The sequence below is a fragment of the Drosophila innubila genome (genome assembly GCF_004354385.1).
Source record: "Drosophila innubila isolate TH190305 chromosome 3L unlocalized genomic scaffold, UK_Dinn_1.0 0_D_3L, whole genome shotgun sequence".
In the NCBI taxonomy this organism is placed as follows: domain Eukaryota; kingdom Metazoa; phylum Arthropoda; class Insecta; order Diptera; family Drosophilidae; genus Drosophila; species Drosophila innubila.
In genome coordinates, this window is record NW_022995376.1 from 25,461,036 (window position 1) to 25,476,048 (window position 15,013).

The 15,013-nt window shown below is 37.8% G+C and overlaps 2 protein-coding genes across 2 annotated transcripts; both read right to left on the reverse strand.

The window, feature by feature from the left end:
• Positions 1-963: 963 nt before the first annotated feature.
• Positions 964-7,001, reverse strand: LOC117786940 (tribbles). Its single transcript, XM_034625369.1, has 2 exons — positions 5,599-7,001; positions 964-1,861 (listed from the first exon to the last, which is right to left on the reverse strand). Exons 1-2 carry the CDS (start codon positions 6,537-6,539, stop codon positions 1,213-1,215), a joined length of 1,590 nt encoding a protein of 529 aa, XP_034481260.1. The 5' UTR covers positions 6,540-7,001; the 3' UTR covers positions 964-1,212.
• A 3,588-nt stretch (positions 7,002-10,589) lies between these two features.
• LOC117787468 (cationic amino acid transporter 4) lies at positions 10,590-13,182 on the reverse strand. Its single transcript, XM_034626009.1, has 2 exons — positions 12,729-13,182; positions 10,590-12,663 (listed from the first exon to the last, which is right to left on the reverse strand). Exons 1-2 carry the CDS (start codon positions 12,868-12,870, stop codon positions 10,808-10,810), a joined length of 1,998 nt encoding a protein of 665 aa, XP_034481900.1. The 5' UTR covers positions 12,871-13,182; the 3' UTR covers positions 10,590-10,807.
• Positions 13,183-15,013: the final 1,831 nt, after the last annotated feature.

The following is a 15,013-nucleotide window of genomic DNA, read 5'->3' on the forward strand; positions in this document are numbered from 1 at the left end:
ACTATTGGGTGCTCAAAGTTTAAGGTTTTCGAAACTTATTTAAAAAAACCCACTTTGTACTTTAAACTTTGTTACAGCTGAATTCACGTTTTTTAAAAGATAGACAGAGAATAGAATGTTAGAAAGTACAGTGCAGACACTTAATACTGATTTCCTGTCTAGCTTTATTGGTAAAATTATAAAGGTTACAAATCTACATAGTTTCTCAAATAGACCACTATTTACAAATTTGTATGTAGATAATGGCGATTCCCTTCTCCACAATTTGAGTGTATACCCTATACGCAATTTCTGCGAGTTGACATTGAATATGCGATCTCATTCTAGCAATAACTGATAAGCCTTATCAAAAGATTAAATTTTCCCTCGTGTAAGGCCCTCAACGAATTCTTTTCAAGTACATATAAAAATTATGACTTTTATAACAATAAAGGGACGTTCAGGTGCAGTGAATATAAATGACATCAGCATGATTTGACCCTGTCTAATCATTCTCCTCACGTCATAATAAAAATGGTTAACCAAAACTAGTAAAAGGAAGATAAAAAGTATAATCAGGTGATATTTCTATTTAGACAAATATTCAAATACAAAACACATTTGTTTTTTTTTTTAAAGTGAGATCAAAGTTTAATGTTTTATTCGTTTCATAATTTTCACTTTTTATGCCATTTTTTTCATATGCAAAATTTAAAAAAAAAAATTAAATAATAAATAACAATTTGCATTCGTTGCCATTTAAAACATTAAATATAATGTCTTCTATCGATTGAAAAAATCAACAATTTACAGCAAAGTATTAATTTATGTATTGTACATAAGTTGCTTTAGGAAGAATCAGTTGCATTTACGAGTTACGAGGATTCGGATTCTCATCCCTCAATTATGCAGCAAGTTGCAAGTTGAGAATTCTACAAGAAGAACGATCAAAATTCGTCTCTTTTGGAAGGCAGTGAGTTTTTGTTTTGTTTATTATTATTTGTAGTTTGTGTTGTTTTTTTTATACTTGTAAGTGAGCGAGGCTTCAAAGTCTTTTAGTGTGCGAGTGTTGGGTTTGGTCACCTCTTCTAGTGGGCTGAGAGGAGGACGTGGAGAGCGCGGCTGCCATAGCCTCGGCAATCAATCAGTCGAGCATCGAATCCTGATGCGATTTAACGGACCAAGTTAACGAGCTTTAAGTGGCATTTTATCCGGCTCAGTGTAAGACGTTGGTCAACCCATATCCTCGTCTGCGTCCACCTCAGTCTCTGTCGATAGAGAGGAGCTAGAGCTGCTGGAGCTTTGGGCCATTTGCAGGGTGGTGTGTGTGTAGTCGAGTGGCTCTACGCCAATATCCTCGTATCCGTGTTCGTGCTTATCCCCGCTCAAGGCACACACACTCACATCACTCACGTCTCCCTCCTCCATGCACTCGAGCTCGTCCTGATCATTCTCCGTGTCCCAGTCGTCTGCAATTTGCACGTCGACAGGCAGGTACAAGTGGAACGGTCGCTGTTCCCTCAGCCAGGGCGTTAGGAATATATGTGAGGCTGTCATCCGTTCCGTGTAGTTCTTGCGCAGCAACGAGAGCATCAGCCATCGCACCGACTTTGACAGTGACATGGGTATTTGGACATTGCCATGCCGGATCACTGTGATCAGGTTACAGTTGGCCTTTTCATAGAACGGATACTGTCCCACGAGCATTGTGTACAGTATGACTCCCAATGACCACATGTCCGCTGGCTTCCCCTGATATGTCGGCTGAGGGCAGAGTAACTCTGGTGCGGTGTACAGTGGACAGCCGATCTTGTCGCTCAGCGTATCATCATCGCCGTCGAGTATCATGGAGCCCTCCAACGATTCATATTGCAGTTTAGTTCTGTAATCAAAATAAAGATAACAATAAAATTGTCATTAGTCGCATTCAAAATTTGTTTTGTATGCAATCAGAGTTGCACAAGTTTCAGTTTCAAATTTGATGGTGTTGCCATTTACTGGCGCATTACAACATTCAAATCGATTGGCATTGCGTTGGTGTTTTGGTGTTGCCAGAGTTGCCAGCTCTCTATTGAGCTTTGCCTTGTCGTGAGCGTATGTAATTGATACAACAACAAGCACAACTCATACTCAACCCATCTCTGACAAAGCTGGCGACCCCAAACACAAACACAAACAACAAACACCCAAAAGCGGTGACACCATGTTGACATTGGCCTACATTTCCATGCAAAAAAGCTCAAAAAAATAAGAGACAAAGAGAGTGAGAGAGAAAATATACTCTCAGCTTTAAGTGACGGTGCATTGCAACAACTCCACCTACGGTTTCAATCTTCTCGTGGATAGACAATAAAAGCAGCTGCCAAACAAGAAAAATACGAGAAGATAATGAAGTGAGCGCCAAACCCAACAAAAAATTGTTGATTGTGACATGAAACAAACAAATAAAGATACATGAATATATTTGTATGTACATTGAGCACAGTACATACATATATATGAACTTAAAAACCTCGAGCTGACCCTGAGCAAAAACGAGCAACGAAAAAACTGAGCGCACCTCTTGCCGTCAAACAAAATTACAATACACCAGTAAAAGAGAGAGAGAGAGAGAGGGAGAGCAACGCGTCGCTCAGCGATCGTTGTTACAACAGGCGACCTTGTTGGCGTTTGGAAGAGCGAAGAGGGGAGGAGGAGAAGAGCGCATTGCGCAGTATATTCATTTGAAGAGCGCATGTGATTGGTGATCTCTCTCTCTCTCTCTCCCCCACTCACTCACTCTCTGTACACATAACGTGTCTGTCTGTTGTTGCTATTTGAAATTAACAAAATGTATTTTCCAAAACATACTCACACGCTCAATTAGCTTGAAAAGCGGTGAGGAGAGGAGTCAAGGTAGCTTATACGTGCTGCTAATTTAAATGCTATTTAAATATCTATGTATATGCGTACCAAATATAATAACACATGAAAATACACAGAAGATCAGAGTCAGGGCCAAAGCACAATTTGACCTTACTGTCGAATGTATAATGTATATAGTAAATATGTATGTATGTATGTGTGTTTGCTTTTGTTAAATATATGAAGATATTGGAAGGCACACACCTGCCAGATATCGATGAATTTTAATACCTTCTAATCATCACAATTTGATAAATTACTGTGACTTATTTCAATAACATATGATCATGATCATGTTATTTTCGATATGTATGCTTCAATACGTAAACAAATATTAATTTATATTTCCAAGAACAATATGACGTGCATTCAACCCAATATATTCATTTGTTTTCCGCTTTTAAATTGCAATCGTGATATTTTCAGCATTTGCTATACTGTTATACATGTTATATGCGGGTAAAATAGGATATTACATATCTAGAAATATGCATTCAGTAGTATAGCAACAGCTTAAATAGTTAATTTTTGTATCTCAAAGATACTATTTAAACAAAATAACAATATTAGTATTTTCCACAAACTTCATAAATATTTAGTTGATTGCACAACTGTACGGTAGACTCTCTTCAGACGTATATACAGCGTATAAGCAAATATAAATACATAAAAATAAATGGCAATACGAAAAGCGGAAAACGTCAATGCAATAAATTTGCTAATTGCATTGGCAATGGAAACGTAAAGCAAATACAAATACAAAAAGTTCAAAAACATTCAACAAGTATTGCTTCATTGGTAAGAACTATACACATGCATGCATACACACACGAATAAGCATACATACATAAACTGAGAGAAAACGATTTGCAAGTGTTTCTCTCGCAATCAACAGGTACGACAAAGATAGCGAGGCAGAAACAGAAAAAGAAGAAAAGGAAAGCTGTTCGTTTTGCCACGAATTAAGATTCAGAATATAGGTACATGGGTACATTATATATGCATATTGTACGTATGTATATTAACAAAAATTAATTATTTTGCAAGCGAACAGAACAGCAGAAGATTGAAGGTGAGACTAACATTTCGACGTGCACTGTACTCATACCGTCATACACGTATACTCACGCACACATATAAATGCTTAAACCGCAAACAGTGAAACGGGTAAATGAGTACAAAGTAGGAATCTCGCTGCGAGCACTTTGTACGCTCCAGATATTCATACGTATGTATGTATGTACATAAATGTGTCTGTTTATTTACGTACGTCTGTACGCATTATTTTTGTTGTATTATCAGTGTTTCGTGTACACTGCACAGTATTGACCGAAATATTGAGTACGCAACGTATTACACAAAAGAACGCAATATTCTATGAACACACATTCGTAGGATGTATGTATACATGTGATATTTCATCAGGTACAGTAATTTTCGAGCTGTACTGTATTCGAATTGTCGCTGTTGTTGATCTATTGGTTATTTTATTGCAACACTTCTTAAATGTTCAATGTTACCCACAACTGGCCGACACCAAAAACAACAACAACGACAAAGACAGCGTCGGCCAATAACAAGAGCAACAATTGTGGCACCAATAACAACAACAACAAACACCACGAAAAAAAAACAAACTGTTGCTCATAACGAGTTTTTATCGAATTGCAAAATAAAGATATGCAACCAGTACAGCGAGGTGTGAGTGTGTGTGCGAGTGTGTATGAGTGTGTTGCCGTTGCTGTTGGTGGTGGTGGGAATTATGTGGGTGAGAGGAAGGGGAAGGGTCACTACCAATTGATTACGAAAGTCATCTGCACATTTACATACATATGTATACATATATGAATTTATATACAGTAAATACATACATATGCTAGAATAAATAGTTATCGAACTTGGGAAGTTAATTAATACAGTAGCCTCACATGATTATGACCACTTTTAGACAGAAGGTTACAGTGAACATCGTATAAGATGGAGCACAGATTTTCAATAATTTTAAATGCATTGTTGCACTAAATGAGTCTCATAGTTGCAAGGCTCTACATTTTAAAAAGTTTATACGACATCTTATAAACATTTATGAACGCATTTATAAACACTCTTTAAATGCTCTTTAACGCGAGAGCTGAATTAGCGAAGCAAGCGTTTTAATCCTGTTGCCATTTTTAAAGTGTCCTATAAACGCTTATCGTCTTAAAATTTATTTAAAAATTTAGCAGAATCTGTGATACAAAAAGATCATAAGAACAGAATAAAGCTGTAAGCACTTAAAGCCAGGGAACGTCATTTTAATTATATAAAAAATTAGAAAATAAAAAATATTTTTTTATGTATAATTTTGAAAATAATTTTAATAAAAAAATTAAAGATAATAGCTATATTTCAATTATTGTTCAAAATAAATTAATTCATAACTTTTATTTTCAATTTAAAAAAAAAAATAAGAATTGAATTCAAAATATCTTTTAAGCCGAATGTAATTATTTTACTTTTAAAATTTTTTTTAACCAAATAGATTATCGGTGTTATAATATCACGATAATTATTTGCGGTCCCTGCTTAAAACATAAATGTAAGAAGTCAAATTGATGTTGCTTAAATCAGGTTTAGCTGTCTTATAAACTTGACAATCATAATTTCTCAATGACCTTTTCACCAAATCGATGGTGTAGTGAGTGGGGGAGGGTGGGATGGAGGGAGTATACTAACCTCGCTTCGTCGATGAAATAGAAGCGTTTGAGCTTGAGGTCCCGAAGTATGATCCCGTTGCGATGGCACACTTGCACCGTCTGGCAGATCTGATGGAAAATGGCGCGCGCCTCGGATTCGCACAGTCGCTTCTCGTGTCGTATGTATGTGTGCAGGTTCTCATAGACGCGCTGTTGTTGTTGTTGTTGCTGGACAGGAGCAATGATGATGTAGGTGCGGTTCTTGGAGAGGGGCACGAGATCGTGCACTCCGCGGATCAGCGTGTGGCCGTAGATGGTGCTGCGGCAGAGTTGCTCGTCCTGCTGCAGCTGGAAGTAGGCGCGTTGCACCTTGTGCAGCGGCTCGTTAATGATCTTGCAGAGGAACTGCTCACCGGTGTAGACATCGACGCACTGCAGATTCGATGACGTCAAATCGATGAGATGGCGATAGGAGGCGGGTGTTTTGGCCGCTGCTGCGGCTGAGATGTGACTAGGCTGGGCACTGATCAGATAACGGTTCTTGATCACCTTAACGGGCTGCTCCCCTCCCACTCCGCACCCCCCGATGCCACCAATGCCAATGCTGCTCGTAAAGCTCGACTGCTCGGCAAAGCTCAAAGCTTGCAGCTCACAAACGCCTCCGGGTGTCAGCCTGAGTTTTTCCCGAATGCTGCGCAATATTTGTGCATTCGGAAACTCTTTCGTCGGCGTCGACAGCGCAGAGAGCGGACTGGAGGTAGGGGAAGTTGTTGTTGCTGATGCAAACACAGTCAATGCGGGCGTCAGTCGCTGTTGTTGTTGCTCTCGCTCTCTCGCAGCTGCACTCACGTTCGACGCGTTGCTGTTGTTGTTGTTGCTTGCAGCGACCGTTGCGACCGTTGAGAGAGCGGAGAGAGGAGTCGACGCATAGTTGACTATTTTGTTACCTTCCACCGCACTGTTATTGCTACTGTTATCCATTTTGTATAGTAATTATTATTAATTATTCCTGTTGTTGTAAATGTTATTTATGCACTGCTTGCCAGTTTACAATTATCACAGTTTTTGCTTTTACTTGCTTAATAACTGATGTTTTGACTTTAGCTCACGATTGGCATTTTCATTGTCTTTTTAATTTGTATGTATGTGTGTGTGTTTATAAGCGATGCATGTGCGTGTTTATTATTTGTATTTGTATTTGTTTTGTGTTTATTTTTAATTTTTTATGCTGACTTTAATTTCACTTGGTTGACGCAATACAGCAGATTTCTTGCGAAATATTTGTAATAAACGAATATTATTTCGCGTTTGTTGGTGCTCTTGTCGATTTTAAAACAAATCGAACGATATTCAATTCACTCACTCGTTCACACGAAACGAAACGAACGCGCCCGTCTGTCTGCTTTGCTCTCCGAAATGTAAATGGTTCCATTCTCAACGTTCGCCTCGTTTATGTATGCTTCGCAAGGTATCAAAAACCAGGTTACGTTCTCTCGTGTTCATTTGAGAGAGTACAAATTGAAAGCAGCAGACGTTAGAGAATTGAATGCTGTACATAAAGGATATATAAAAATATATGTATAGAATATACAATGGAATCTTTGAGGTGACATTAATTGCGACAAATAATTATTTAATTTAATTTCTTGGACTTGTCAAGTAATATTTTTAACAAGATTGTATATATTCTTAAAATTTTTCCTTTCGCTGCACTGTTCTTTGTAAATTTTAAACACATCCAGACAGATATAATAAAATACTAAAATAGTAAATAAATGTTCCATGCATATTTTAGACATTGTGACGTCACGTACTACTTTTACTCTTACACTCTCATCGTATTCGCTCACAGAGCGACCTCTTGATGAATAGTCAATGAAATGATTGAAAATGAAACAGCGCCGTTTTCATCGTTTCAGGGCTTCGTTTGCAATACTTGCATTGGTATTTGTGAGAAAGTGAGGGTTTGTGCGACGTTATTTTCGAAAACAATTGCGTGGAACGTTGAAATACACTCGCCTCAGCATACACGTTGCAAGTCTCCGTTTACGTTTATAATTAAATGTGTACGGAAATTCTCGTATGAGAATGAAACGTTTATTTTGAATGCCATATGCCAGCGTATTTTTGCTTTTTCAATGCTTCAAAGCAACAACCCCTAGAAATGGTATTATACACTCACCGCATAAGTATGTATATGTATACATATGTGTATGTATATGTATCTATGTTCTGTATTCTAGCGCTAAATACCGAAAGATGCTTACTGTATCAGCCAACGATCAGCACACTTTCAATGCTTAAAGTGTGTACTCTGATTTCCGTGCCATGTTCCACTTTCTACTTTAAAAAATGGTATTTTTGCATGATGTATTTGTGCAGCGAAATCTCAAAAACAAACCTATCGAAATCGAATTTCGATGCAAGCATTTATTAAAGTATGTACATATGTTTTAAATGTACATCAGTTATTTCATACATGCGTAAATACTTAGTTGAGCATACTGTACATACACACACACACATGCACACATGCGAACATAAAGTATGCCTGAAATAATTATTCGATATGCGCAGCGCAGTTTATGATTTCGTTGAGCAGCTGCGACTCAGAAATAAAGATCATTGGCCTACGCAGGGAATTATGCCAGAGCACAGCAGAGATCAGAGAAATGCACATGTACAACGCTTGTATAAATGTGAGTGTGTGTATGTGTATGCAGGTAACGACAACAACAACTACAGGTAGATTTCAATTTCCATTTCCCGAACTCTGCGTCTGCATCATCCCCTAAATTGTGAGGGATGGCTGTACATTGTAGGATGTTGCAGCTGTTGCAAGGTGATTTCCAAGTACATTCGGAAAGCATATGCGTGTGTGCGTCGCAACGTCTTGTATGCATCCATCTGTCGTTAAGAGTGCGAGGAGTGCTCGAAAAGTACTTTCGACCTGTTGTTTAATTTTACAATTTTCTGAAACAGATACTAGAAAATATATTTAAATTAATTATTATCTCTTATTGATTGTTATTTTTATTTATGAATAAACAAATTAGTATAATTAAAAAAATTACGTGTATTTTAATAACAAAATAAGTACTTTCGTCCAGTTGTTTACTTTTCACATTTTAAGAAACAGTAGATAATATTTTTATATTAATTATTATATTTTTTTAACTTTGCTCAAATATCAATTTATTATGAATAAACAATTTGTCTTGTTATTTATTTATTATTTAATAATCAATATTTAAACAATATTTGTTTTTATTTGTTATTATTATCACTTACTTTTAAGTCAAACCTCGCACGCTTATTGTCTTTATGCTTTGCATTGGCATTGGTATTTCTTCTTCTTCTTATTTATCTTCATAACGTTACGTTTTCGAGCAGCCGGCATCCTATCACCATCACCTTGTGCTTCTTCAATACACGAATATCGCAGAGCAAAACTTGTCAATGGCATTGGTACAGGCGCGTAGTTGTGGATTTTGTATTTCGTTTTTTTTTGTTTTTCTCGGGGGACAACATATACAAGAGAAACAGAAGCAGAAATAGAGCCGCTCTTCCGCTCTGTGAAAAATAACTCAAAATTAAAATCAGATATCATATTGAAATGAACTTATTTGACTAATTGTAACAGTCAACAACAGCTTTTAGTCATCGTGTTGGAGCAACTGCTTGCATACAAACACACACAAGCATACAAAAATATATGAGCAAACACGCGCTCATTTAAAAGCTGCGAACGTTACTTTTTGAATTTAAATTTAAAATACAAATACGTTATGCTCAGTCTCAACGGATATGTTCGCTTGTGAAATAAAAAGCGCCGTTTTGACGATCCGATTCCATTCAAAAGTCATGCGTTGGAAACTCGTTTTGACTTTGAGCAAATTCTAGCAACAGATTTTGTTGTTGCCATGCTCGTAAGCTCTCGCACGATAAGTTTTTGCTCTCAGTCTCAGGCCTTGTGTTGAGCAGTTCACAAACACATACACACACGCGCACACACAGATGTAAATTCACGTGCTTGTGCGCTTTTGTGTAAATGTGCTCTACACATTGTATGCGTCATCACTTCTGCGTCATGGAAATGAGAACTTGTTTATGTTGATGACGCTGTCTACCCGTCTCCCCATCTCCCCACGACCAACCCAACTCTCTCTCGGTGCCATGCAACTTTATTTCGATAGACAATCAAAGTCGCGACATTCCAAATGCACAAATTTGCCAGTCACATGTTACACTCTCGCACGAAATGCAAAAGTATTAAAAAAGTCGCTATAGCTTGAGTGATAAATATGTATGCACCGTTACTACACAGATTAGAAAGCTCTTTAAAAGTCTAGAATCTATGCATCTACATATGTATATAAAAGAGTACGTGCTCTTTGCGTATTCATCTTGACTTTTAATCTTATTTATCTTGATAAGAGTATTTTTAGCTTCTCTTTAGTCACTTTAAGGTGACACATTGACTTCAATACTGTAAGTCCCAAGAAAACAGAGGAAGTTGTGACCTGCAAAAGGGGAAAAAGTTCCAGAAATACAACAAAGTAGCCGTGTATTGTTTCAACCAATATTTATAATTGTATACATATATTTATATATCAAACAATATAATAATCTTTTTTTAAATATTGATTTTGTTTTTGTTTTTAAATACTTTAATACATTAATACAAGAGATGGTATATAGTATGTTTGTATTTAGGTAGACACTTTGATAGTTTATTTGTGGTAAAAGGAATGAGAGGTACATTATTAACAATTGTTACAGGCAGGGTCATCCACTAACCGACATAATAATATATAGTACATCTATAAGTATATTGACTTTGTTATGTGCGCTGATTAAACAAACTCGTTAATACATCGATATTTATATATTTACCTAAGTTAAGTTAACTATGAGCAGTTGACCAACAAAAACTTAAAATTTTAAAATCACACTAAACACTTCAATAAAAAATTATACAAATTTTTGTATGCATTTTTAAATCAGAACCAAATTAAATAAAACTCGGTACAACTTAAAAATAACATTAAAAAAAATTTAATATATAAAAAAATTTATTTAAGCCCAAAAATTACTTTAATTTGTGTTATTCTGACATTGTGTTTTAACGAGCAATCTATATTTCGATTTCTACTCGTATTTAATCTTTTCGGATACTCGTAACAGATCAATAAGCCACAGACCGTTGTGCTTTGCCCAAATGCTGCGATAATTATAATTAATGCGGTTTAATGTGGACTATCTGCATTGTCATCCTCTTCCGCTTCGACAATTGGTTTCTTATCTTCCAGTTTGCTGCGACCCATGAAGCGTTCCAGAACAGTATGTTTCGACGTTGTAGACCTGGAACCCTTGAAGGATCCCCAGTTCAATTTACCTGCTTCGGATGAGGTCATCAGTATGGAGTAGGAGGAGCAGACTTCGCCCTCTTTGCTGTGCCCGATGCCATATAGGAAATAGACAACCATGCCAATCGATACCCACACAAAGAAACGCACCCAGGTCAAGGCGTCCAGATGTACCATCAGCATAATATTGGAGAAGATGCCCAAAGCTGGAACATATGGCACCAGTGGCACTTTAAAGTTCAAGCCCCGTGTGTTCTGATTGTGTACGGCCATGATGGCGACACATGTGCTGGCCGCAAAAATGATGAAACCGTAGACCAGGAGAGCCCACCAAGTGCCGGTATACAGTTCCGTCCAGGACACCTTTAGCTCCAGGCAGATGGCAAAACTCAGTACGATGAAAAGCAGCACAGAGACGGACACTACAGATCCAGGAGCGAACCGACCAAGCAACGGATCCAGCCAACGGAATTGTGGCTTGAGACGACCAGCAAGAGCTCCCTCGATAAGATCACTGGTGGGGGATGCAGTGTCAATGCTTGACTGAGACTCGGCATCCTCGTCATTCTCATCGTCCGGAGTGTCGGGGGCATAGACGGGATTCGGACTGCCGACGTGAGTCAAAGGACGATAGCGTAGGATAATCACGCTGGCGGACACAATGGTATAGGCCAGCAGGGTGCCAATGGACATGAACTCCACCAACTTGGCCAGATCGAAGACCAGCGCCAGACATGCGCTCAACAGTCCGGATATAATCAGATTCAAGAGTGGCACTTGGGTGCTGGTGTTGATGCGACCAAAGCAGCTGAAGAGCAGACCATCGGATGCCATGGCGTACATGCACCGGGGCAGAGCGTAGAGGGATCCTAGCAGGGTTGTCGTCATGCCGCAAAGTGCTCCAATCGAGATGATGTATTTGGCCCATGGCAGCTGCAGTTGGCCAAAGGCCTCCGGTAGTGAGGCAGCGGGATTTATATCGCTTATCGGAATCATTAGCGTGAGGGCGGCGCTCACGAGAATATATCCAACGGTGACAACGCACAAGGACAGCACAGTGGCAATGGGTATGGACACCGAGGGATTTTTGGCCTCCTCACCCGAAGTGGCTATCGAATCGAAGCCAACGAAGGCATAAAAACAGGTTGCGGCCCCGGCAATTACTCCGCCAAAGCCATAGGGCAGAAATCCGCCCTCGGCCTCGGACCAATTGTTGAGATCGGCGTACCAGAATCCCACGGTGACGACCACAACCATGACGCCAATGTTGACCAGGGTAAGCACACTATTGAAGACGGCTGTCGCCTTCACTCCGATGCCCAATGCAGCCGCATAGACAATACAAACGAGAAAGGCGAGCACATCCGGATATTGGGCCAGACCTGGCTCATGAATGCCGCCCATTAGCGACAGGGTTGTGTTGGCAATCCATCCACCTAGCATTGAGTCCACGTAACCACTCCAGGCACGTGCCACTGACGCGGCGCCCAACATGTGTTCCAGCAGTATATTCCAGCCAATAACGAAGGCCCAGAACTCACCGATTGATATATAGGTGTAGACATATGCGGATCCAGCCTTGGGCACCCGGGTGCCAAATTCAGCGTAGCACAGGGCCGCCAGCATCGAGACGAATCCTGCGAGGACAAAGGATAAAATGATGCCGGGTCCAGCCATTTCCTTGGCCACCGTTCCAGTAAGCACATAGATGCCAGCTCCCACCATATGGCCAATTCCTGGAAGGAAACACAAATCTTATATAGCTTACAATAGTTTGACAGAGATGGTGTCCATCCCATACCCAAGAGAGCAATGTCAAAGGTGGTCAGGCACCGCTTGAGAGGCGTCTCCATCACATCCGCGGGCACCGGTTTGGTGCGATTCATTTTCATGCATATTCCAGACATGATGTGTCCCAAGATGGCTCGTCGGGAACTTGGCATTTTAATTTTTATGTGTATTTCTTAACCGAATCTTTCTATTGCCACTCAACAATTGCCTGGTCAACCATATGCCACATAATCGTTAGCTCCTATAGGATAACGAGTGATTCCTGTGTAGGCCCAGTTAATGATTATAAGTATTAACTGTTTAATTTGCCAACTTTATTAAATTTTTTTTATCCGTTTCCGCACAAATTATTTTCCAATTTTTTATAAATTCCGGTTTCCTTCAACGTTACACTTGTTGTACACGAACAGCTGTGACCATATCGATTTTTCCTTTGGCTCCCCCACCATTAAGTTTTTTTTTTATCCGCCTACACAATTTCAAGCTTTGCCAACACTGCTCATTCGAAAATACTTTAAGCACTGTAAAAAGCTTTTATTTACTATCTCCATACCTAATTTACAAATGACATAAAGGTTGGTTCATTTTTAAAAGCTTTATCAATCCAGTTTTAAATGATTATTTAAACATTTACGAAATCATACTTTCTAAATTTATCACATAGATTTTTTTATTTTTGGATCCTTTTTTAAATTCTTTGTTTTCCAGTCATTTCAGCGCTATTTAACATTTGCTCCTCAAAGTATGCTTCAACTTTTAAATCAATTGTGACAAAAAAGTTAAATTAATAAAATATAGCATACTTTTCGCATTAGCAAAAAATTGATAACAATCCGGTTTTCCTGCAGGCAATCGTAAGCTACCCCTATTTTATTTTTATGCAGGACCCATAAAAAAAAGGATGAAAGACCATTTTTTCTACGGCATACAGTTAATAAGAACATAGGCGTTATTTATAAGCATAAATTCAACAATAGCTTAATTACCTGTAAGTATTTTGCATTCTTCTAACATAATGAAATAAAAAAAATTATTTTTTCTAAGGTCCTTGAACACTTGAACTTTGGTGTAGTTTATTAAAAAAATATTTTGATTTTTAATTGGTGTTCCTTTTTCTTGATGATAAGCTCATAAACAAATTTTATGAATAAGGTGTAATCTTTTTTAATACTGCAACTTAAAATTATGTTTTTATTATTGTTATGACTTCTCTTTTTCTTAAATCAAGCTGAAATATTGCTGATCATTGCTCAGCAGTAAAGTATTTAGGTGAAAATAGCTGTGACTTTGTGTTTGTTTGCTGTTTTATTTAAATTGGTATACGATTTTTAATAAGTAAAATATAAGTAAGCGAAGGTCTTCTCGAAAAGTTAAGTTATTATTTGTAGTTTTGGGAGATTTTCGGTTTGTTTCGCTTTTTGTGACACCCCTGGTTAAGATGTAGAACCTTGTTTAACTGAGCTCTCTAATATTTAAAGGACCTCTCATATCTTTCACGGTTTTTAAGAGACTGTATCCTATATTATTTAAGTTGATAACGTCAAAAGTCGATGACAGAAGATGACATCTAATTCTTGGTTTAAAGAGGCCGGGAGCTCTTTGATGTTATTTTCTGCAACCATTTTCTTTTATTAATTTTGATTGTACATTTCGATATGTATGTTATGTATATTTGGTAATTTCCGATTTCTAATTAAATAAATATTAATTTAAATATTTTTTCTGTTAACATATCATCAGATACAGAATTGTAAAAATAATATTATCCAAGTTATTAATAAACACAGGTAATTCAATTTATAATAAAGCTTATGATGTATGCTTAAATTTAAAAATATCAATATAAAACACGCCCAACTTCAATAAATATATTTTAACCTTCAACCCGTATTTAAGTTTAATAAACTCGTTAGCGAGTTTCTTTTATTGTAAAATATAGTAAAAAGCTGATCATCTTCATTTTTATAATATTTTCAAGTGTCTAACTAGTTAGAGATCTCATAGCTCTTTTTCTTTACTTGAATAAAAATCGGGGAGCTATAATCTGCATGGTATCCATCTTTCAAAGCATATGGAGGTCAAAAGCACTCGACTATTAAATTTACACCTCCTATTCAGACTTTTTCACGCAGGAATTCAACATAGAGACGCACTTTTTCAAACATTGGTCGAATTCTCATGCGTCAATCAACTTCCCCTTGTGAGCTTCGTTTGTGTTTTGTGTCTTCTTTTTTGATATTTTCATTGAGCCTCCATGGCCTCAAAAAAAAATATTGAAAACACTTTGACACTAGG

Bases quoted from the DNA above. Each gene is read 5' to 3' on its own strand.
- LOC117786940 (XM_034625369.1), bottom strand. From the start codon at position 6,539: ATGGATAACAGTAGCAATAACAGTGCGGTGGAAGGTAACAAAATAGTC. The intron at 1,862-5,598 runs GTTAGTATACTC...TTTTGATTACAG, and splicing joins TATTTCATCGACGAAGCGAG to AACTAAACTGCAATATGAAT.
- LOC117787468 (XM_034626009.1), bottom strand. From the start codon at position 12,870: ATGCCAAGTTCCCGACGAGCCATCTTGGGACACATCATGTCTGGAATA. The intron at 12,664-12,728 runs GTATGGGATGGA...GTTTCCTTCCAG, and splicing joins CTTTGACATTGCTCTCTTGG to GAATTGGCCATATGGTGGGA.